Source organism: Tiliqua scincoides, chromosome 4 (genome assembly GCF_035046505.1).
Source record: "Tiliqua scincoides isolate rTilSci1 chromosome 4, rTilSci1.hap2, whole genome shotgun sequence".
NCBI classification, from domain to species: domain Eukaryota; kingdom Metazoa; phylum Chordata; class Lepidosauria; order Squamata; family Scincidae; genus Tiliqua; species Tiliqua scincoides.
Window position 1 is genome coordinate 143,084,266 of NC_089824.1, and position 25,526 is coordinate 143,109,791.

At 41.9% G+C, this 25,526-nt stretch overlaps 1 protein-coding gene and 1 pseudogene across 3 annotated transcripts in view; one reads left to right on the top strand and one right to left on the bottom strand.

Moving 5' to 3' along the window:
* ADGRL4 (adhesion G protein-coupled receptor L4) overlaps positions 1–25,526 on the top strand; it is a 115,239-nt gene that overhangs the window by 31,672 nt on the left and 58,041 nt on the right. For all 3 annotated transcript variants that reach the window (XM_066625205.1, XM_066625207.1, XM_066625206.1), the window contains one exon: positions 14,771–14,923. In XM_066625205.1, the coding sequence (XP_066481302.1) occupies positions 14,771–14,923 (153 nt within the window). The remainder of the gene's footprint in view (positions 1–14,770; positions 14,924–25,526) is intronic.
* LOC136650411 (5S ribosomal RNA) lies at positions 8,595–8,716 on the bottom strand (annotated as a pseudogene).

Genomic DNA, 25,526 nt, shown 5'->3' on the forward strand with positions numbered 1-25,526 from the left:
TGCTCCAATAAGGTGTTAGTAAGTTGACACCCTGGGGGGAGGTGACACTACTAGTGACCAAAATCACTAAAATCAGAGTTTGGATGAATAATACAATCATGTTAGATATCAATCAATGTGTAATTTCAAGCAGAATGCGATGAAATAAACTACGTTAAAATATCTTTATTCTATCAAGAGGTGCAGCCAAAAAACCAGTGGGGGCGGGGTGATGGTAGATCACCACGCCCACCACCTGGAGTGTTGCCCTGCCCACTGCCGGGGGTTGACGCGCTGGCCTCCCATACCGGGTGACACGAACCCTAGTGACACCACTGGGTGTGCCACAGGAATTGGGGGAAGGTCATTTATGTGAGCCCCCCACTGGCGGCATGGTGTGCCTTATCAATTGTCAAAAACCTGATGGTGGCCTTGACAATTTCAGTGCCTTATCAGTGTGCTGTGAGATGAAAAAGGTTGAAAATCACTGATCTAAAACCATTGTAGTTCACTTTGCACATCAACAGATTCGCAACCCTTGTCTGAAGTATTGTTCCTCTGTGACACCAGGACAGAAGCTTGGATTATGTGAATGGCAATGATTGGCAAGCATAGAGTGCTTTTAAAAAAAAAAGAAAAAGAAATAGGTATGCTGAACTTATAATTATTTTCAAGGTGATATTGTAGTGACTTAAGTATAGTGCAATACTAAATTGACTGTTTGGGAATTCAGTAAAAGTCCACTGTGTCAGGAGAGAATTTCAATAGAAAATTAAATGGGTTTTCATACTCCACATAACCAATCTTTTTATTAGCTTCCAGTGTTTGCATGATCTAACCAGGCACATGGAAGTAAGACACATACTTCAGGAAGGTGAAATATTTCTTGTTCTGAAGCACAATGAACATAAAGCAGATGTTTCCTACATCTGAAATTATTATTCACATCTATTAACTATGTGAATGGCTGTATATAATTGTGTATGCTGTCAGAAGGAAAGTGTCCTGCATTTCTCGATTAAATTTCTTCTCTGAAGGAAGTTTTCTTCTCAGCCTATATTATTTTTTTTTTCCTCTGAGGAAGGAATGTAGACAAACAAGATGAATCTACAATTATGGCTTGACAGGAAGAAATGGCTGCATAAACTATGTGCCACTTTTCTCCAATAAAAGTGTGATGATTGCACTAGTTGTCATTGTTAGCAAGATGCTTTCCAAAGAACATTATTGTTAAACAACATCAGCAGCTTCTGAATCCATCCACAGATACGGACGTGAGAGTTCCAGATCAATAATGGGAAAGCTCCGTTCAGGAAAAAAAATCAAATAAAATCCATGTAATTTTTATCTGATGAGGGCAACTATAGAGGAACTAATAACATGGTTTTTGTGGCTACCCACTACATAGGCAGAGGACCTGAGAGTGCCCTTGGTGGGTATGAAAACTTGCAATTATCCGATGACAGAGCACTTCTTTGTTATGATTGATGGGACCTTTGGGAAGAAAAAGTTTAAAAGAATTTACTGGCTAAAAATATATATTGCTAACACCATGATTAGGAACAAACAAGAACACTTTACATAGAACTAGGAGGAAAAACATCAATTTGCTTACGCTGCCTTCAACGTCCTTGCTTTGTTGCTTGCATGTGTCACACGTGGGAATGTAAACAACTTAATTCTAAGGTTTGTGCATTGACCTTTTCAGTGCTTTGATCTAAGTAGTGTCTGAAATACAGATGAGAAACCTGGAATACTCACAGTACCCTTTCACGGAGGAACAGATTTCAGTGTGAAAGAACACCGTGAGTTTAGTTCCAGCAGGCTGGGGGAATATATGTGGGGAAAAAAGGAAGAGGAATGATAATCTTGTGGTTTGAAGATGACCTACAACTGAGCATAATTTTGACCCTTGAATTGTTCTGCTCTCCTTGGGGTGAAAAATAAGATTTCACATATCACACCAGAGCATGGGTCTGTTTGATCTAGTATTCTGGGTCAGGAAGAGAGCTCCTTAATAATAATTATTGTGCAACCCCCTATGCATCTCAAAGGATGACTTGTGGTTTTAGTCTACCTCTGGCACTGTGGAGATGTCATATAATAGGGCAATTCACAGAAGGCACATACCGGTGAAATCAGATTTAAGAATAAGGTCAAACAATACAGGTAATTAAAAAACAGCAACAATAAATGTGTTCAGCTAAACTGTCCCCATGTCTACTCAAGCCTGACCGGTGGATGTCAATATGGTCTAAAAGTTTCAGATTTATTTAGGGTTGATAGAAAAGTTCTTGGTTGCTAAGAGTGCTAAGGCAACTTCAGCCGTCTCTCAGAATTTGTAGTACAATATGAAAAGCACGTCTCTTTTGAGTGAGTCTTATTCTCTAGCTGGTGAAAGGAGGTCCTGAACTGGACCTCAGGGCTTAGACATTGATTTCAGAGTGGATTGGGGGGGGGGATGGAAACCCTGAACACAATCCTGCAGGGAGATACAGCAGACTTCTAAAAACAGAAGTTTGTTTCACTTTGCCCCATTTTTTTTTCTCTCTGAGGAGCTCAGAGCAGCTTCTGTATGGTTCCCAGGTGGGCTCCCATCTAGGCAGCTTATACAGCCAGATCTGCTTAAAGTCGCTTCAGCAGCAGAATTGTGCAGTGTACCTTTAGTCTTTTGGGGGACTTTGTATCCCAGGTTGACATGATTGAGTAAAAAAAAAAAATTAGTGGACCAATCCAAGAGGATAATCTGTCTCCCTTCAGCAATATTCAATAATATGTGGCTCCAGGTCTAAGGATAATCGCTTGCAGTAAAGTGTGGTGTATGACTGTTTCGCCACAGTCTGAGGATGCTCTTTACCATCAACTCAGTGAATTGTGGGTGGGGATTCCACTAAGGACTTGTTACCAGCCATGCATTTTAAAACACATGTTACATGCACAGAAGGGGGGAACAATAGTGAGCAGGTACCCAATGTATTGGCCAATGGCTCAAGTATACATTCAGTCGTGAAAGAATGACAAGGACAGAAGTAAAGCTGCACCAAAGTTTAATGAAAGTGGTCAAGAACCAAAACAGATGGGAGCCGATACAGGATGGGAACTCTGTCACTAACACGCACACACAACAGAGCCCTGAGAAAAGTAGTTAAAAGGGTAAGAGCAAGGAGAAGGGAACTCTTTATAAGCAGAAGGGACAGAGCAGATGAGGGAGAAAGAGAAGGTGTTAGAAATTTTAGGGGTTAACCTAACTTCTCTCAGAGAAGGAACATTAGGAAAAAACATAACTCGTGTTTTCTGTTAAAAACAAGGTAGAAAATGTCAAGATGACCTGCAGAGAAAAACATGTGTGTCATAGCTTTCCCAAAAGAAACATTCCAGGGTGTTGTGAAATCAAAGTTGCAGGCCAGAACTTCCATACATGGCTCCCAGTGAGGGCTGGAACCATGCACCAGTATGCCAAATAAGGAGAGGGAAGTGACATGTATATCACATGGGTCACTTGTTGTCCATAGAGTACAAGTACTGGAGTTTTAGGTGTGGTTCGGGGAAGAAATCAAAGATCCACCATGGGGTAACTTAAAACCTGTATCCATCCAAATCTATTCTTAATCTGTAAATAGCATGTAAATAAATTTTCTATATGCTTATAAAGAAGTCTATGTCTGCTTAGCAATTTGACCCAGAGACCAAGTCCCAGAAATCTCTCTATCAAAGGAAACCAGGCAGATTAGTTTGGCTTTTCAGAGGAACCTGGGGGAAGAAGGGAAGGTTTGGCGCATACGGAAGAAGAGGGGAGAAAGCTAGAGGGATGAGTAGGGAGGAAAAGAACTGAATACAGGCAGTTCAGATCATGGCAAAAGGCTGTGGCTGGGAATGGCTCTCTGTAGCCTGAACCAAGGGCTACAGACAAGGGATGAATCTAAGACGAAGCATGAAAACACTTCACCCGCTTGCAGCAGAGGAGGGGCAGCCCAATCCTGAGCTGCCTGGAGCTCCAGAACTCGGCAGCTCCACAGAGGGCTCCCGCTGGCTCCTGCGCCTCCCGCGCTACCGTGGGAAGCTCCTCGGGAGAAGGAGACATTCGTCCCCTTCCTCCAAGTAAGGGAAGCAGCCCCACAATGGGGCTACTCACTTTAGCGGTGACCTTTTGGTTGCCGCTAAAGTAAAGGCGCTCATGTAGGGTGAGCAGCCCTGCCTGAGCGCCTTGGATCCTGAGAAGCTCGGCTCCGTAGACCTGCCTCTCCCCCTCCCCCAACATTCCTCCCCCACGCCCCCGGCCACACCTCCCCCCTGCCCAGAACGCCTCCCCCATGCCCCCATCTCCCATTCTGCAGCCCGGCAGTCCAGGGGACTGATGAGCCATGGAACCTGGGCACCCGCTGCACACTGGCTCAGCACCAGCCAGAGTCCAGCGGTAAGCCCCAGAGCCCAGCGGGAGCCCAGAGCCCCAGAGCCAGAGCCCAGCGGGAGCCTTATGGCATGTTTGCGACTGAGGTCCACAGCACGGAGCTGCACCGCAGACCTCAGGATCAGGCTCTGAGTCTCCCTCTCTTTCACCAAGAAAGTTTCTTGGCTGATACCACAGACCCTCTAGGATCTACTGAGATTGTCAAGGGCAGTTGTTTCCTAAAGGAGGCTGGGGGCTAATATTCAGCCTCCAATAAACAGATATAAACAGCAGAAGGAATGTTTACACACACGGAGAGAGAATCACAAAGCATGCAATCAATCTGATTTTTCACGAGACAAAAGCAAGGAAAGATAATGGAGGTTTGGTGGGTCCCTGACAAAGCTGCCCTGCAGACCAACGTTACTTTTCCTTTGCTGCTAAGCTTGGAAGTGTTGCATTGTAGGAATTGTGGCGGAAAAGGGCCAACCACAAAAACCTCCCTGCGCAAAGAGGGGGCTCAATGACAGATAGACAGCTATGAAGTAAACCCTGACCATGCATGAGAGGCAATAGTTACGGTACTGAACTGGGCCTTTGCTCTCCCAGCAGGTGCCCAGACCAAGTACGCATAGGTAAATGTGTGTCTCCTGCATGCTTTGAATAAAACAGAAATAAACAGAGGTAAAATATTGGCCATGCAATTTGCCTCTGGTTGCACACTGCCACCATAGCTGTGCATCTGTATCTGATCTGTGTTCACAGTTTCCAGGTCATCAAAGTAATCCATGACTGTATTGCCCTATTTCAGGAAGGGTTTTTTATGCTGCTTCCTTTGGTTTGCCTAATCAGACTGTAATTCTAGGGCTTGTAAGCAGAGAGCAGGGGATCAATTTCCTGTCTTTTCCTGATAGTCTTTTTGAAACAAATACTTCTCTCTGTATTTTTCATATTACATTTGAAAAGTATGCCCTATAAACTCTCAGGTTTAAAAATAAATAAATAAATGTTCAAATATATACGGCTCAGACCAAACTTGCAAAAATGCATGTCAAAATGGGGGAATAAGCATGCATTTGGATGCAAAACCTACATGGATTTCCCTATTTATGAGACACCTGTGAACTTTTTGCAATTTTTCCTAAGTACCTATTTTCACTTTTTATTCCTTGAGGTCAGAATCTTCCATATAGGTTTTGAATAAATGGTGACAAAACTCATGTGGTCATCAATATTCATAAGTTTTGTGTCCTTGGAGGAGGTGAGATGGCACTTTAGACCTGCTTCCAACAGAGCCCTCCTTCGCCACAGCACATCCACATCTTGATTTTGGCTTTAAAGACAGCCATCTCTTCTGCCTCACTTGTGGTGAGTAGGAAAGAAATTCATGGAAGCAGATGTAGCTTGAATTGTGATTAAATGGTTAATTAAATGATGGAGGAAATCAGTGCTCCAACCATTCCCGTTACTCCTGTCAGAAATGAGAAGCTCCCTCACTCTCTGAGAAATCCTTTGTGGAGTAAGGAGGAGTTGAGAGCCTTTATCCATTTTTAACAGGAAAAGGTTGCCCAAGTGCTTCTCACCAAACATTACCAAATTGTGGAACATTCCGCTACATTTCAAGGAAGCTCAAGGACACGGGTTACCAGATGGACTTGAGACATGCAGGAGCAAAGGCAAGGAATTGAGAGAAACAACAAACTGATGAAGGTTGGCAATAGCCATTCTGGGTGCTCCAGGACAAGCATGCCCATTTACAATATCCTTTTCCAGTTCCTCTGCATAGACGGTTCGATGGTCATGTCCTGCACAAGTGGCTCAGGGGCAGTACAGCAGAGGAGGTGTGTTGCCACAGCAAGGGACACTTGTTGGGCTGTTGAGGGCACTCAGTACATAAGTGCCTTCTTGGAGAGGCAGGTAGCTGTGATGGAGACTTACCCGTCCAGTCACGGGCCTGCACAAACTGAGGGGGGAAGAAGTTGTAGGAGGAGAAGGCTTTGTCCTGCATGCTCAGCAAATGAGTTTCCATACATAGAAGCACATGGAGCAGAATAATGACAGTTACCTTTCAATATGTGAAGAATACAATAAATTCATACAGATAGAAAACTTTGGCCTTTTCCTCTCCCATCTCATCGAATCGTACTAATATTTTCTCATTATCTAACCTGACTAAACTAGCTCCTAATCTTCTTTCTTCTCCAGCCTTATTGACACCTGACTGAATAAATGTTTCGCTCCCAGTCAAGTCTTGTTTTAATGTGTTTTTCTCTTTTGTACTTTACAAATGAAATATTACAAATTATAGATTTTCTGCTGATGATCGTTCCTAAGCAAGGGTGAATTGTTGTGAGCTGCTCAACAAATTATTCTTCTCCTCGGTAGCATTTATTCCAATTATGGTTTGTGCATTTCTTTTATAATACCTGATTTTTCAAGTTATTCTGCGAAACTGTCGCTTTATTTGTTTTTGGAGTTCTGCGCCCTTCAGATTAGAACTTCAGGCATTTCTGCTCTCTTAAGACAAACAAAAAGTAATGCTCAAAAATAGAATTGTTATCAAGTTGAAGAGAAAGTATTCAGTGCTATACAAATCCCACAGCTACACAAATCCCAGCAACAAAATCTTGTCACGGTCAGGTTCTCAGGGGACTAGGACATTCTGAGTTTTTTCTGCTGGTAAGACTCTCTGCATATTTTTCATGTGCTGCAAAAGCAGCCACTGCTTCTACCCAAGAAGTCAATAGCCAACCCAAGAATAACCCAGTTGCCAACCCAAGAACTCTTGGTCTTGAGTGAAAATGGAAGCTATGTGGTGATTTGGGTTCTCGGGGGGAAAAAAACCCATCATAGAAAAAGCCTACACAAAAATTGCCCACAGAAAGGAATGCCCTAACCTATTGAATTCTCCCACCCAAACCCACATGGACAAAGTTTTATGGGCTTTCTTCCATGTGGGGTTTTTTTTTCGGTTACTGGTGATTTAATATTTGGCTGAACTTACTCTTGATTGTTTTTTATCTCCAAGTGGTCCACATATGGATGTTTTGTTTTAGGACACAAAGTGAGGCAGATAGGCAATATGGAAGCTACAGGTGCGCCTGGGTATGATTTTTGCTGAATCTAATTTTCCCAACTTTGCAACATCTGTGTCCAAATGTAAGCCTCATCTTCTGTGTGCTGATGTGACTGATTCGTCCCTCCTTTTCCTGAACACCACGCTGACTAAAAAGAGCATTAAAAACTTTTAGCAAAGGCGTCGTCTGAAAGAAAGAAAAAGTCGGAATGTGTACGGACACTGCTACTGTGTACTTGTTTTCTCTCCTGTATAACCAGAGATACAGCACAGCAGCACAAGGGGTAATACATGTCAGACTACCCACTGCGCTGAGACCTCTACACAGGCTGAAAACAGCAGGATGAATGTCGCTGGGATTTGTTTTACAGGAAGCCTTCATTTCCTTGCTTTGGAGGGGTTAAGTGAGCCACTTCAACCACTGCTTCCCTTTGGGGGTTACGCTACGGAAAGGCAGCTCCAGCTTCCCATAGAGGCTATGCCAGCAGAGGGCTGCTGTCAGAGGAGACCAGCGGGATGCAATGAATCGATGTATTCCCCAGCCACCTTGGCTATGCTCACTGCCCAGCCAGGGCTGTCCAGTTTCATACTGTGATGGCCCTTCAGTGGCCTCCAGCCTGAAGCTGTCAAATTCACCCCCGACAGGTTTTGGTCACTGGGGACACCATGTCCAGGTTTATTCTGGAAGGAATCAGGTTGAATTTCATCCTGTGCCATCTCTCTTGTGGCCATGGAGGAAAACAGAGTATAGAAAGTTTGCACACCATCTATCCACTACGCCACCAGAAACCGTATTTAAGTGACTATGGGCTTTGAGGGAAGTAGGTATAATAATTATTTTGCAATAACTAAATGCTCATTTTAGGGGCAGGGTGTATGCCAGCACAACCAGCATGTGCCAGAACCGAATCCCCTCTTTTTGAACCTTCCCCACCTCTTTTCTCACCTTGGTCTTATGCCAGCTATATAGCCAGCGTAGGTCTGAGGAGACCCATAGGCCATGAGAAGGCCTATGGAGAAGAAAGTAGAAAATGTTTTTATTTAGCTGTGGCAGGTATCCTGATCACCACCCCACCAATGTATGCAGTGTGTGTTCCATCAGTGCTGCTTTTTTTTGGGTGGCAACCTTCAGTCTCGAAAGACTATGGTATAAGCCTACAGCACCAGGTATTCCCAGGCGGTCTCCCATCCAAGTACTAACCAGGCCTGACCCTGCTTAGCTTCCGAGATCAGACGAGATCGGGCATGTGCAGGGTAACAGTTGCATTGTTGTTAATGGTGGGGGACAGAATTGGAGCCACCATCTCATCCACAGTCCCCTCATTGTCTCTGGCATCATCAGTTGTGACTCTGGTCTTCATCTTTCTCAAGCATTTATGTTTGAACATATGTTTTTCATGAAACAATACAGTATGGTAACACCTTAAAGACTAACTTGGTGATTTTCAAACATATTGACAAGAATAACATCCCAAATCCTAGAGTGGCTAGCACCGCCAGAACTTGTGATCTGATGACACTAGGCACTTTCTGGCAGTTGCAAAATGCAGCGCATCAGAGCTTGTGGGCTGGTTGCTGTCGGAAGCGGCAAGCAACTGGCTGTGCACAGTAGGGAACTACTGATACCCACTGCCCCAGGTAAGCTAGATCACACAAAGAGATCAGAAGGAGGTGGGGAGAGAGGAGTGAGTCAAGAAGGACGAACTGGGATGGAGTGGGTTTGGTGGCAGCAGTATCTCCCTCATCCAAGCCTCCTTCTCAGGCTTGATCTGCCTTCATGGATCCATGAGGACTTGCACTAGCGACATCATGAGCACAGGTCTGATTAGATCTGGCAGGTCTGCAGGGGCTTACCCCATAGCAAGGGAACAAATGTGCCTTAGATTTAGTTAGGATTGGGTTGCTGGTCTGCCTTTTGACTAACATGACCAATGTGTTCCCCATTGGCATTTCAGAAGGTAATAATGATAGCCACATATTAAAGTTATTTGATCTCATCGACAAGTAGTGCTAGGAAATGGTGAAAAAGTTCTGTCCATCATAGCTCCCAAATGCCTGTAACATAATCATTTCAGGCCTCATACAGAGAAATGAGTTTGTGCAAATCTGCATCCTCCTAAGTTCTGAATTATTCATGAATCCCTGCCATTTAGATATTTAATGGCAGCAGCGAGGATGCCAACAATACATAATGGCCATCCAAGAAAGAGTTTCAGCCATTATGCTAATGCATTCGCTATGCACAGTTACAAGTCCATTGAAATTCCATTAGTCCTATTGAACTCTGCAACACAATGGTACTTTTTGGCTAGGATGACTTTCCCATCCCTTTCAATGGAAGTAGCCAATTGTTGTGTACGTTCCTTTTCACATGTGGACTGGTGACTTACCTCTGCGGCAATTAATGGAAACTCAAAAGAAATAGAGCAACACTAAACTCCAGACTGAGACAAAAGCACATAGAACAGATTAGCAAGCAGAGATCATTCAGCCAGTGAAGTTACTAAATTGTTTTTTCAACCTTAAAGAAGAAAAAAAAACTCTTTTTTCTTTCAATTATGTCTTTTTACAAGTTTCAAGAATATTTCTGAAAGATGTTGTTTGCAATGCTTGACTATAGTGCAGTTCTTGCCCATGGTGGTTTGGTTGTGCATAATTAAGCTAGGTAGTAATGGAACCATGGAGTGCATGGTTGGTTGCCTCCAAAGGTATCCGTTCTAACCAAGATGAGAAAAACAAGCTTGTTTACGATGGTTACAAAATTTCCAATCTATAAACCCTGCAGTTGGCGCTTCCCTCAAACCAGCATTCAATAGTATTGCAAATTATGATAAAAAGTTGAAAAATACAGTTAAACCCTTGGGTTCCAGGATTGATTTGTTTATTGTGGTTCAGCGCTTTTGATTTATTTTAAAAAAGTACTGTTGCTGATTAATATGTTCTGTATGTTTTGCAAGAAATCAAGAGAAATAGCTTTGTTTATCTATTCAGGATCCGGACAGAATTTCTTTATTCTTGAAATAAATAAATTCTTTATATAAATAAATTCTTTATACTGTCATTTGCAACAACCCCTAGAAACGTCATTGCTAATTGTGCTACTGATTTTAGTCATTGTAATATTAATGTTAATGTTAGAATTAATATTAAAATTATGTCCTTGCACATACTCGTTTTTATTTCCGTGAGGGTACTCACATTTGTGACTTTAGGATTTTCAGTGTTAGATTTCTCACCCGGTACATTTCTCAGGGATAATTCAAATGGACATGTTGCAGCCACAGGAAAACCATTTGGAAAATACACTTGCAGATGGAAAATTATTCCGTTTTCAACACGTCAGTAAATGCTGACAGACAGGCAATGTCTGTGGTTGGGTGCCAAAACCTGAATCCTGCACATGGTCGCAAGATATTGGAAGAGTCACACACAGAATTTTGAAGTGTCTCATCTGAGTATTGTGTTTATGTGAACAGGCTGCTAATTCCTTAAAAATAGGTCACAATATTGACAGAAACAGGCATTCTACTACACTGTACCCCAAAGAAATGGTTCTTCCTTGTCTCAGCCTGAGGCTCCATCATTGCCTACAGTTTTCTCAGCTAAAGTGACCTTTCATTTGCCCATCATTTTTCACTACCCTACCCTAGCCTGCCTGACTCTAAAAGTAGCACAAGCCCAAACAGTAACAACTGATAAATATAGAACTGAACTACATGGGACCACTTCGGATGAACTTCCAAGTGATTAGGGTTATCCTCAAGCAGGCTCATTGATTCTTCCCAGTAAGCTCTCCTTTCTTGTTCTTCTAATCACTGAGGAGTGGGTACTTTAAACCTCTCTCTTACATGAGGCATGTTATAGATGACATATCATCCAAACCTGCTGCTTCATAAACATTATGTAGTGCAGTGCTATCACTATACAGTTGTGGCTATGTGTTTGAATGCTCCCCCAAATGAAGAATAAAAAAACAAACCTCCCTAAACATAAAAGTAGCAAATTGAGCTGAAAGCTAGGCAAGTACCTTCCTTAGGGCCCAATCCTATCCAACTTTCCAGCACTGATGCAGTAATGTCAATAGAGCGTGCACTGCATCCTATGGGGGGGGAGCAGTCACAGAGGGCTCCCCAAGATAAGGGAACATGTGTTCCCTTAGCTCGGGGCTACATCAGCCCCGGATAATCGGATAGGATTGGGCCCTTAATGTGCTCAGTTTCTTCCACCTCCATTACGTTCTATGAACATAGTGTACCACATGATATTAAGTGTACTCCATGATATTCCTTTTTAATACTTTTCACTGAATAGTACAAGACAGCAACTGAGGAAACACCAGAACAAAACTGACTCTTAGTAATAGTGATGAGCCTCTGACAAAGCACCATACAATACAAAAAAAAAAAAAAAAATACCAGAGTCAAAGTAGATGGCAGTTTAATTGCACAGTGTGACCCAATGACATTAGACTTTGCTTTTTTAGAAAAATAGTGGGGAGGGGGCATTCGAAATAGGGCTTTTACAGTCGAAACCTTCAGGATATAGAATAACCTCTCTTTGGGGGCAAGCTAGACATAAGTTTAGGAAATCCACGATCAAATCTTTGTGGGGTTTTTTTTTCTTTCTTTCCAAAGTTGAAAGCAACTGTTACCCTACACATGCCCGATCTTGTCTGATCTTGGAAGCTACGCAGGGTCAGGCCTGGTTAGTACTTGGATGGGAGACCGCCTGGGAATACCGGGTGCTGTAGGCTTATACCATAGTCTTTCGAGACTGAAGGTTGCCAACCAAAGTTGAAAGCAGCTGGGAGGAGACAAATACTTTGAAGGCATGGTGTTGTAAGAAAGTCAGCTAATCATTTCCCTGTGCTACTTTTGCCTTGTCCAATGCTAATTGCACCATGAGAGAAAACATATGGAAACATATGTGGAAACATCCGTGGAACCATATGGTATCTTAATTTTAATTATTTTACATTAACTATTTTTGCCTTCGGAAGTGACTCTTTGTTTCAAAAGTGCCATAAATACAAAAGAAACAAAGAAACTAATTTATTTGGCTGTACTTTCACCATTTCCACATACACCAGCCCTCTCAGGCATGATATGCTAGGCCACATCTGGGAGGGAATGAGCAAGCGCCACTGCCAGCATGCTCCACAGCTCCACCACCTGCTCTCACCAGGGAGACATGGAGGAGACGTTGGGGAATGGACCTACAGAGAGTGGTGTGTGCCAGCACACTCCTGGCTACTGCTTGCTGACTCAAAAGGGGTATAGTCTTGGCAGTCGCTCCTTATATTTGAAATCAGCATGACTTCCATGAAACAAGCATAACTTCATTCTAAGTATTATTGTGCTTAGGTGAAAATTAAGCTGAAAGTAAGAGAGCTATTTAACATCTTCCAGTTACTACTTGTCCCAAATCCTTTTCTACACTGTCTGTGAAGGACCTGAGGCTGACACTGAAATAAACCAAGAGTTCTGCTGCTGGTGCAACTTCAGTTCACTTCCCAGGGTTAAATAAGAAACTGGCTCTCAGAGCATGTCCATTTAAGTCTGTCATTCTTGCAGACTGTCTGCAAATGCAACTTAATTCCACAGGAATTGAGCTAGTCAGGGTGGGTGACTAAACACAAGCCAGGCTTGTAACACAACAATAAAAGAAGCTTGTTTCCTTTTAGAAAATGGAAGAAAATAGCAGTGCTTGTATGAAAAAGCATTGAGAACAAGGGACTTTCTCCTGCATCGGGGTTTCCATTAAAATCTTTACAAGCACCTAGCTGTGTGGAAGACTGCCAACACCATGATAAAGTTAATTAGGCAAAACTATAAAGATTTTTAATAGTGACCACTGCATGAGACAATTTAAACCACTTGAGCATGTTCCCTGGGCCACTTGAGGGTTGTTATGAAATCATGTTCTCAACACTGTGCCACTTACAACTGAACTTGAAGGAAACAAATGTATGGCTTGGATTTTAGAGAAGAGAGGGAAACATCTCACATGAATAAGCAGGGCCAGAGAGCAGCTGTGCCTTCTTGTTGTGAAATAAAGCCTCATATTGTGGGAGTTCTTGCTCATTCAGTTAAGTATTCCAACCTAGAGTTTTTCCAGAACAAAATGTCAATTGTTTTTATTCTTCTGTAGAACAATTATTTTTTTCCTTTATTGTTTGATGAGCCTTTCACCACAAGGACATTTTTCACCATTTATTGCAGCCTTGGGGACAGCTCCATGCTTGAATGTGCTCACAACACTGCCCATAACATGATAGTAAATAAGAAAAGCCTTGCACACATGGCTGTTCATATGTACATTCATTTTTTTCCTCCTTTATAGCAACAGCAATGTTAATGTCACTGTCATTTGTTCCTTGGGCAACAATGGCTGCAATCCTAACCTCACTTTCCTGAGAGTAAGTCCCATTGAACACAATAGGACTTACTTCTGAGTAGTCCTAGTTAGGATTGTGCCCAATGTCAATCTATTTGATGTTCTAGTCCATGGTGAAGCATGCTCAATTCTAAAAATCACATAACATTTTAAAATGTCATTAATTCTAACTCTAAAAAAATATGCCGGTGTCGGTTCAGAATCACCAATGGCAAAAACATTCTTTTGCTTCTACTATAAATTATATATTTTTATTCACTGTATTCTTGGTGTTTCACAGTTGCATGAGTTAGGGCACAATCCTAACCAGGATTGTGCACAACCCTAAAATTTAAAGTTTTGAAAATTTAAAAAATATGTGTCTAGAAATCTTCATCACTCTGATCATATTTTATAGGGCAGCTAGTGATCAGGAGCTGGAGATTTAAGCAAAATGGCCAAATTTTTGCTTTTAATTAAAAAGAAAGAAAAAAAGAACAGACAGTGTCTAGCACTGTAGATGATGGAGCAAAAGTAATGAAGAATATGACACTCATTATTGCAGGTAATGAGTGTGTGCCATGAGCTCAAAAACAAGAGGATATTTATTGAGGGATTCTAGTGTTCTGCGTGAATATGTATCAAATCTATCATTTGGCAATGGAGAAGCCTAATGCTTCACAGCCCAATCCTATCCACACGTTCCTGGGAGTAAGCCCTATTGACTCTAATGAGACTTACTTCTGAGTAGACATGCTTAGGATTGGCTGTCGCTCTAGCAAACGCATTTCCTGTAGCAAATTTGTACTAGCAGAAACAAACAGGCAAGAGAGTCCTTGCCACTATGGAACTCTCTAGAATCTAAAAAAAAAAAAAAAATCATCATTGTTTGCTGGGAAGATAGCTGGTTTAAGGACAGAAAATGCAATTAATCTAACCTTGTGCCTTTTCAGATGACAATGAATGTGCAAATGCCACACAACTTTGTGGAGAAAACGCAAACTGCACAAATACTGAGGGAGGTTACTTCTGCACATGTGCACCTGGATTCCGATCTAGTAATGGCAATGAAAGCTTTGTGACCAATGATGGAACTTCTTGTATAGGTAAGATATCAATAAAACTCTGGTATGTTTCTCTACTTAACCTCTTTGTTTGAACTCAGGGATTACACTGGATTTCAGTTTCATTGCAAACTTGCCTCTCAGAAAGGACAGCCTCAACTCAGTATTCCAGTCCCAGTTCATTCAGTCTCTGAATAATAAATGACTAGATCCTGATAGCCTTACTTAAGCACAAAACTGTTAACCCAGCAGAATCATAAACTTGTTGCAAGGTTGAAAGAAAGCAACTCAAGAGACTCGGTACTCAGGGGTGAAAGTTTGCAGGCTTTTATTGCATTGAAAGCAATGGGCCCATGGGACTTTTGTCTCAAAGCATGGGCCCCTCCCGAATGGAAATTTGGACATTTATACAATTTGCTGTCCTTTGTCCTCAAATCTAGATGATTCATTGGCTGAAATTTTACATCAGAGATGGGGCAAACACCTAATAGGTTACAGATAAGGTACAATTTGCATAAAAGATGGGAAATAGGTGGGCAACAAGTGGGCAAAACAATTGATTGGCTTTGATTTACATACAGGTGGGGTTTTACCTTAAAACCTTGAAAAGTACAACAGTTTCTAGAAGCCGAAAGAGTGCAGTATGATACAAATATTCATGCTTAGGTAGAAAGCAAAATAAATTACAAGTTGGTTCTTGGCATGAATATTCGGCACTTACTCATCCCTCATTAGTGGCCTGATACAAGCGGCCTATCTTATCACCTCTGCATTCTATAACAGTTACACTGTGAGACTGCAAATCTAAGGCTTCTTTTATTAAGAGGTTTAAAAGTTTTACTAAAACCAAGCTTTTTGGTTTCTATTGCTTAATTTTCATATAACTATTGTGACCTTTTACCTTGGGTACAGTTTGGCATCAAGGGATCAGTTGGTCTCCATATTACACATATGTGCTTTTACTCTAAAGCATAAAAGTATAAAAGTTAGAAAGCTAGTGAATACAATCAGTGAATAACATTTGCCAAAGCTTGCTCATCCCTCCAGCAGCTGCCTTGCACCTGTTATCTCTTGAGCTACATCCCAAAGTGTAAACAAACTTTGAGGCCCAAGCACCTTCAGTCAGACTTTTAATCAGACTTGCAAAATGATTCTTTCTTAACACCAAGCAGCTTTTTTTTTTTAACCATCTTATGTGTTGCTATGCTTTATACTGGGCTATCTACCCAGTGGCCTGTACATGTGGGTTACAGTCTGGGGTCAAAGGTCACTGTGTCTTAAATTCAATCATCCTATAAAAATAAGGCTTGCAGTGTCATGTACAGTGAATTTGTTGTTTTGCTTCCTTATCCTTCTTCACCTTCCTCCACATGATTTGAGAAGTTATAGGAAGCATTCCTATGTGCCATCATGAGTGTGCACATCAAGATCCAGAGTTTTTATAGCTCTCAGTAAACGATGGCTGAATTGGACAACTCTTTTCTGTAACTGCTGCTGGTTTTGGAGGTTGAATAAAAAGGAAAGGTATTCAAGCTCTGATCATATTGACATGACATCTTTGCAGTGCACCATAGACAACAACATTCATTCACTGAAATAAGCTCATCCCCAAGAAACAGTTCTTTACTCTCCAGTTCAGTTATGCCTATTTTGAGCTAGCCATGCACAATGGCTGAAATAACAAGTGGAAGTCTGAGGGAGCTAGGTCAGGGCTGTAGGGTGGATGGGGTAACACAGTCCAACCCTGTTTAGTGATGTGTTCCGAAGTCCTCAAACTTGTGTGAGGCCGAGCGTTATCATGTTGAATCAAACATTCACCTGGGTTGTTATGGCGCCGAAGTCGCTGGAAGCGCTTCTTGAGTTTGGTTAATGTCTTCACATAAGCTTCAGAATTAATGGTGCTGCCTCTTGGCATCACATCAATGAGTATGACGCCCTCACAGTCCCAAAACACAGTGATCATGACCTTACCGTCAGAAGCAGTTGCTTAGAATTTTTTCTTCTGTGGAGATTGAGGATGACGCCATTCCATCGACTGTCGTTTTGTTTCGGGCTCAAAATGGTGAACCCAGGTTTCATCACCTGTCACAATCCTGGACAAGAACGCTTCCCCCTCATCTTCAAAACGTTTCAGCAACTCAGAAGAAGTGCTTTTTCTGAGAGATTTGTGGTCCACCGTAAGACAGCGCGGAACCCATCGTGCACACACTTTTGAGTAATCAAGAGCACGGATGATTGCATTCACACTTCCTTTGCTGATTGACAGCTTCAGCACCAACTGCCTAGTCGTTATGCGTCGGTCCTCGCGAATGAGCACATCAGCAAGCTGCGTCTTGTCAGGTGTGACAGCCGTGGATGGCCGCCCCGAACGCTGCAAATCTTGGAGCTCTGCCAAACCGCCTTCTAATGGCCTCACCCTCTGTGCCCAGTGACTAACCGTATTTCTGTCAACTGCAGATTCTCAATAAACTGTACACAAACGTTTGTGAATGTTCCCAACAGTTTCTTTTTCCGCAGTGAGAAATTCAATGACGACACGCTGCTTGTAACGTACATCACTTACAGACGCCATTTCGAAACACTGCTGCAGCTACGCTATCTGTCTGAAGAAACCAAAAATTTGTGTGCACACTCCTGAAAATTCAAATAATGTATATCTAAAGTTTTGCATTTGTACCATTACTGTAGGCTGAGAAAAAAAAGTGGTGCATTACTTTCTGGGCGACCCTCGTAGAAAAAAGAAAAAACTTTTCTTCTTCCAATTCTCACGAACTCTAAGGATTGCTGTTTTTGGAAGAAATTGAACTATTTTGCATTTTTTTTTTTCTGCTGGTATTTTTCATTTGCTGCTGAGCTGCTACTCAGGGACTGGGGAAACAATCAATAAATTCATTTCCTCTTTTGGCAAGTATATTATCCCTGCGTTGATTGTATCTTGTTCAAGATGCATTTCTTATGATTTACAGTCCTGATAATTTGTTTTTCTCACAGTATTCCCAATATAGAAGAAATGCCCGCTTTTTAGTTTAGGGAGGCATTTACGTTAACATTTTCACAGTTATTCAGTTTGATAGGATTTTGTTACCTTTTCCCGTAACAGCATACAGTACCTTGCTGATGCTCTCTAGAATTTGATTGGACTTCATATGTCTTTAAAGACTGCCATAAGATGTGAGTGATTCACATGTATGAACCGAAAACAGGGCAAAAACTTGAAATATCAGAATATCAATTGCAGTTAGATCTGATCATTAAGCAATGATATATTTGTCAACAGGAAGAGAGTATGAAAAAATCCTCATTGTCTGAATTTTTATTATTCCCAAGTCCTTTTTATCCAGATTCATTGGATTAATGTCCTTGATAATTGTCCCATGCCAATTAAATCTGTTGCTCCACGCACTCATCTTTATCCAAATTTCTGATCGTCCATTTTTCAGTTGAGTATCCAAGTGTCTTTGGAGAGATCCAAATGCTCCTTTTCATAAGACATTTGGATAAATTGGAAGACATTTTTCATAAGATAACATCTCCTTTAGTATTTATGACTTCCAGAGAATGGAAAGTGACTCAATGGATCATTGCTCAATGGGATGCAGAAAAAAAGAAAGTGCAGTGGGATTGAAAGAGAAAAGGAAAGTGTTCAGAGAAAGGAAAGGCTTCATTGGGACACAGAGACATCAAGGAAAAATGTTAGAAGTGTTAACACATGCTCTTATTAGGGCCAGCTCATCCACAAAGCCATGGTCACCTTAGGCCACAGATTGGGGGGTGTCATCTCTGTCTACCTACTTGGCTCCACTACTCCTGCTGCTGCTGCTGCTGCTGCTGCTGCCACTCCCTGGATTGGAACAGGAAGACAGGGAAAGAGAGGAAGAGAATATGCTTAGAGGAGGAGGGTATTGAGCTAGAACATTGAAGAATGGGAGCAGAAGAGACTGGCACATCATCGAGAAAAGGAGGCAGCATGCCAAATGCTGCCTAAGGCATCAGGAGTTCTTGGGCCTGCCCTGGTTCTAGTTCACATGTTCAATCAAGACATGGAATGGAGCTGGCTTGCTCCTACTAGTGCTGCTCTGACCATCATGGACGGATGTGAACAGACCATATGAATTTAGGGCGCAATCCTAACCAACGTTCCAGCACTGATATAGCTGTGTCAGAGTGGGGTGCACTGCATCTTTCAGTGGGAGGCAGTCAAGGGGGGCCTCCTCAAGGTAAGGGCACGTTTGTTACCTTACCTTCGGCATGCATTGCAGCTAGGTCAGTGCTGGAATACTGGTTAGAATTGCACCCTTAGTCTTTGTCAGATTATGCACATCATACAGAGGTCGGAAAATAGGCCTTCAGCTGCATCCACATCAAGAGCATGTCCAGAGGCCACAATCCCCACTCCCTTTCACATATAGTTGACTGGATGGACCAGAGGATATGTGTAGGGTGAAAAAATAAGTTAAAAGGAAAGCACTGCGTTAAAACTAGGACAAAAATGCTTTTCCACAGTGGCAGTTCGCATAGTGATGCCACCTTCTTGAGGTAATGATAAGTTAAAAATGGCCCTCAGAGTGAGCTGAGCTGTGCACTCCTGAGTTAAGTACATCAATCATTAGCCCTTACCCAGATTGAGGAAACTGATTCTCTACAAGGGCTTTTAAGACCCAACTAGATGTGCACATAAAATGCTCAATATATCTCAATAGGATGGGGCAGCTTTTTAATTAATAATCCCATGTGCCCTTTTTAGTAAAAAACAAAGAGCATTTTTCAGGGAAAAGAGTAGTTAAATGAAAAATAGAGTGCGGGGAAGTGCTGCAAATAGATTCAAATTCAGGGCAGGGCAAAATACTAAAGCCCCCCTCCCCCATATTCTGGTTTTGCTGAGTTTTTCATACCCCCTATGTTATTAATTAAAAAAAAAAACCCTCCTTCCCACCTCACTTATTAGGCTACATTGTGCATGTGAGACACACCTAGGTTGACCCTGGTCTACTGAATGTCAGAAGCAATGTCTGCTATGGGACAGGAGAGCAACTAATTTTAAAATACTTGAAAGCTCTGCCTTGCCATATTTTTTCCATCAGCATCTTTGGATCACATTTACTTTATACAGGTTGGGCAGCCCTTATCCGGAATTCCGAAATATAGAGTATTCCAAAATAAGGAACTTTTTTGAGCACCAGCCTGACTTTTTTTTTAACTTAAAGAAATAAAATCGCAAACTGTGTTTCGTGCACAAAACTTCCTTCATGCACTAAATTTATTAAAAATATTGTATGAAATTACCTTCAGGCAAGGGATACCTGAAACATAAATGAATTTTGTGTTTAGACTTGAGCCCCATCCCCAAGATCTGTTATTATGTATATGCAATTATTCCTAAATATGGAAAAATCTGATATCCAAAATGCTTCTGGTCCCAAGCACTTTGTATAAGAGATACCCAGCCAGTACAGCATTTTGCCATTTCCTTTCTGTAAAGCTTTTATAGCCATGTTGTTGCACCTTCCAATAAGGAGCTCCATATTTTTACTCAATTTAACTGACAATTGTAGAGTTGTGCATGTAGTGGAATTCAGGAATACATGACCAAAGGAATTAATCAGGTTCTTAAAGGAGAAAAGATCATAAGAAAAGAAAGCCACTATTATTACATTTACAGAGTGATCTCATATTTGTTAGTCTTCAAATCTGTGAGAGTTATTATAAAGTAAAAGGAGGGAGTCTAATTCTGTGTGCTACTGAAGAAAAGAAAATGAAATGGACTGATTTGGGGGAGGCTTAGACTGTATATTGGAGGAAGGTGGTGTCTGATTTTTAACAATGATTTGAACAATGGGACATTTTGGCCAGGGAGACTTTGAGATTCCATATAAGAAGCAATATTGCTCATATGTGCCTGGACTATAAGCAAATAGTTTCATAATGCATGGAATTAAGTTTCAAAAAATGGCTTCTACGCTTTCTTCTGTGTTTGTGTGATGACAGTGTGAACGCATGAACTGACCCCATTTACCTATTGGAAATTTACCTATTGTACATTTACCTAGTGCCTATTGCAAACCTATTATGTTAAAAGTAACACAACCCATTTTGAAACTGTCACAAACTTACAAAGATTAATGTGATGTGAAGGTTCTGTGCACTTTCCAAGAAGGGCAAATATTTTAATTCTTCAGCAAACGTTGAACTGAATTTTATATTACTGATATGGGCTTGTGTTCAGCAGTAAACTAGAAACAATTTTTGCGATGCTCAGGAGTATATCTTTGTCATATCTCAAATGCTCATTTTTTTCCAGTTGAGGTTTTCTGAAATTGACTTCCTGTTGAAGGGTGAAAAAGATTTCTGTTCTCAGATATTCCTTACTGGGAACACAAAGTAAAGACAACTGGGAGGAAAGTCCTACATTCAGCATTATGGACACTGGGCAACCATTCTGTCCTTCCATTATATGCATAGCTTCGAACTTGTGATCATCGCTGTCATCTCTGGTATCACTGATAAGAGGCCGGGAAGTGCAGTGCAGGGGTGGCAGGTGAGACAGAACTGCCCCGTCATTGTCCATGGAAAAGCACCACTACTGGCACAGCTGCTTACTCCCAATGAGGCTCTCCTTACATCCAAGGAGGCTCTCCTTAGACCCACTTTCTCAGGTGTAAGGAGAGTCTCCTCTTTTGTATGTGGGTGGGGTGGCTGAAGTGCTTTTCCACAGACTACTATGAGGCAGTTCTGCCTCACCTGCTGCCCCCATACCACCCATCCCTGATAAGAGGGTGGAAGTGTGAACCTACTTTTCTCCCCCTCTGCCCTAAAGAATTATCAAAGCTGGAAATGATAAAAACTTGTGTGATACACAAGAGCAGTGGTTCCCAAACTTTTAGCTTTTTAAAATGTCAGCTTGCCAGAACCCAGTGGAAGTGATGTCATGGCCAGAAGTGGCATCATCAAACAGGAAAGTCTTTAATGCCCCCTTATGACAAAAATCAAATCAATTAACTAAGGGCGCAAACCAAACCTATGCTGGAGCAGGCAAGCCGGGAGGCTTGCGCTGCATCCAGCGCAGGTTCGTTGGCTGCAGTGGCTCAGCCAGGGGCAAGGGGAAGCTCTTCCCCTTACCTCTGGGTAAAGGCTGCTCCCCCAATGCGTCTTTTTGGACCTGCACCATCTCTGGAATTGGCACAAGTCCGAGGAGAGCGGAGCAGCTTGAAGCTGTTCCATTCTCTGCGGGGATGGGGGTTGGCATCTGGCATATCTGCTGGGTCCCAGACCCACCCCTGGCTCCCCACGTGCCTGCCCCTGGGGCCACCCATCCCCCTCCCTCCCCCGCCCAGAAATGCCCCTCCCACCTCCTGCCTGCCCCCACACCTACCATTGCCACTTGTGTCGGCGCGGGTGCACCAACACAAGCAGCGGTGAGGAAGCCACCGTGGAGGCATCTGCTGGCCTCCGCGTGTCGGCGCATCTACATGCTCCAACACGGCTTCCTCCCATGGAGGCGCAAATGTGCTTTACGGCATGTTTGCAACCCTCCTATGCCAGCCCAAAGGACTTGGGCCAGCATAAGGCGCAGTTTGGATTGCACCCTAAGTAAAGTAAAAGTTTTACAATAAGTATAAGTGGAAAAAAAATTTTAATAACGAAGAACCCTCCTAGCCCTCCCAATCAGTTGCTGATCTGTTTAAAGAAAATATCCCAAAAGCTGAAATCCTATCCACACTTAGCCAGGAGTAAACCCAATTGACTAGCATTGTTAAAAGCATATACATAGAAGCCTGTTAGAAGTACAGATCTGTAACATTTCCCCAAATATGGTTTCATACCAGTGTAATATCAAGTCTAAAACACACATTGAAATGAAATTGGATCAACCTGAAATTGGCTCGCGACCCACCTACTGGGTCCCAAACCACAGTTTGACAAACACTGCACAAGAGGGAAGAAATCTTGAAGAACATCATCAGCTTGATGGCGTCCTGTTGCACTTGAAGTTACCAGGGTCAGACCAGCTGCGCACACACCCTGAACAAACATCGCATAGCTTAGCAATACTTTAGGCGTTCCAATGGAACAATGTGCAATCTGAGAGGAAGTTCTCAGTATTCCTTGCAGTGACACAGAAAAGACTGTGGTGCAACTCTTGGATTAGGTGCAACTGCACAAACTGTCCAAAACAAAAAGTCTATTTTGCATGCAAAATATACCTGTGTAATCCCTTGCAGCTTCAGGTAGGGCTAATGAAGAACCCTGTCTAAAATCCTGAAAAGCCACTTCCAGTCAGTGTTGACAGTATTGCCCTAGGCAGACCAATGAGCTGCCTCAGACTATGAACATTTCATACATTGAACTGGGTCCCTGCACCTCTGGCATTGCAAGATGATGAGGTGCAGGGACAAAGATGAAGCTCCAAGCTGCAAAATATTTTGGGCAAGATTGTTGCATGAAAACCTCAACTTAAGGAATTTCTGAAAGAGCTCCTAATACAAAAGTACCGTGTTTTCTAAACCAGTCTGGTGTAGTCTTCTGGGCCTCAACTGGACTATGGTAACATAAACTGTCCTTGAATTGCCATCTTGATTTTGTTTAAAACGTCAATTATGTGCTGGAGAACGCTTATAAATGATTTATGCTAGCGATTAACCTCTTTCTTTGCAGTGATAAGCTTGAAAAATGCTGAATTATGTATCACCATCTCTGCACTCTGTTTATCATATTTTGAGGAAAAGTGCTGTTAGTATTAATTTATGCATTAATTTTTAATACTCGGTTTATATGCACTGTTTTATACCAACGGTAGTGCAGTAGATCATCACTCACCGAAAAGGGCATTACAGGCTGTTGCAAGTATCTTTGTCCCTCGGTAGAAAGCTATTTATTTTGCTAGATGTATTTAGAACTCAAGCTCCTTATATGTAGCTATGGAAAGAAAAGCACTTCTAATGATGAGGTTGCTCTCTAGCTGATCTATATATCCATTATGAAAATGGATGCTTTTGTCGGTTTTTTCTTGTGCTTGACACTTCTCATTTTGATAAGTGAATCTGTGTTCTACTCCTGTACTCTGTATACCCTGCTTATCAATGAGCTTTGTTTGCCTTTTCTCATCACTCAGGGGTTACAAGGGACTTGAAACTATTGCTTTCTCATGACAAAGGAGCAAGGGTGATGCTGAAACAGTGGTATTCTGTGCAGCATGAGAAGCGGGATGACTTTGAACTTTCTATCAAGTCATCATAGAACACAGAATCCACAAAGCAGAGGAATAATAAAGATCAGGCACATTGTTTTGTCACCATTTGAACAAAGACTGTAAGATGTTTTGTGTCTAGAACAGCAGGAGACGAGGCAATACTTTAGCAAACAGGGAAACAACAAAATGCCCATGATTAGGTGATATTCCACTCCAATTGATGATCTCAAGATGAAATTTTAGTATTGAGCTCTGTTTTCCAGCTGTCACAAGCTTAGAATATTGAACAGAAATATTAAAGCAGGAAGCAGGAATTCATGGATCACCGAGGAGAAATGGGGAACAGTAGAACATGGTTCTGGGCCATGCACAGAGGGTATAATGACTAATTAATCCCACAGACATGTTGCCCCGCTGATTTTCCTTGTGAAATCATGAGTCATTCTTACTCCCACCAGTATTTTTAAAAGCTCAGAGAAGCTATAATGTTTCAATCCTATGTACTTCAGATGATTTTCTGAACTCATGATAAAGTTCCAGTTAAACTCCATGGAAATGTATTTATTTTTATAAATACCACTCATGTGTCTCAGAGCAACTTTGAATATATGTTGAGTTGATTATTTTCAGTTGAGTGTTCAGAACAATCCATAAATATCATAGTAGTAAGGTAGGTCAGTTCTGCTCTAATAATGCAAGGGAGGAGAGAGCAGGGTAACAGGATGGCATGTCAGAGGCTTACTCAGTATGCTGCTCAGCAAGTTTCAAACTGGGGCCTTCATATTCATAGCACTGTATCTTATCCAGTGCACAACAGTAGTTCTTTATGTATAGAAACACAAACTTTAAGCATATGCAAACACCCACATGTGTTGTGTTTCATCAGACTGTTGATATTTAGAACAGTTTTTTCCCATGTATTTGAGTAGGTGGAGAGGAAAGCTGTTGCATTTGTTTTTGTGTTGTATTTCAGTCCCAGCAAAGTCAACAACTGTGCACTGTATCTTGTACAACTGTACAATTCAGATTCCTCCCTCTCCCTGCTGCAGGCCTGTGTTTAGAGCCCTGCCAATAAGCTATAGAACAGTGGTTCTCAAACTTTTAGCACTGGGACCCACTTTTTGGAATGAGAATCTGTCAGGACCCACCGGAAATGATGTCATGACCGAAAGTGACATCATCAAGAAAGGAAATTTTTAACAATCCTAGGTTGCAATCCTATCCACACTTACCCAGGAGCAAGTTCCATTTACTATCATTGTTTAAAGCATATTCACAATAGCCTGTTAAAAGTATAGATATGTAACATTCCCCAAATGCAGTCACATACCATGGCAGCATCGTCTACTATTTTCAAAATAAAATATTGAAGTGAGTGGGGACCCACCTGAAATTGGCTTGTGACCCACCTAGTGGGTCCCTACTCACAGTTTGAGAAACACTGCTATAGAAAATCCT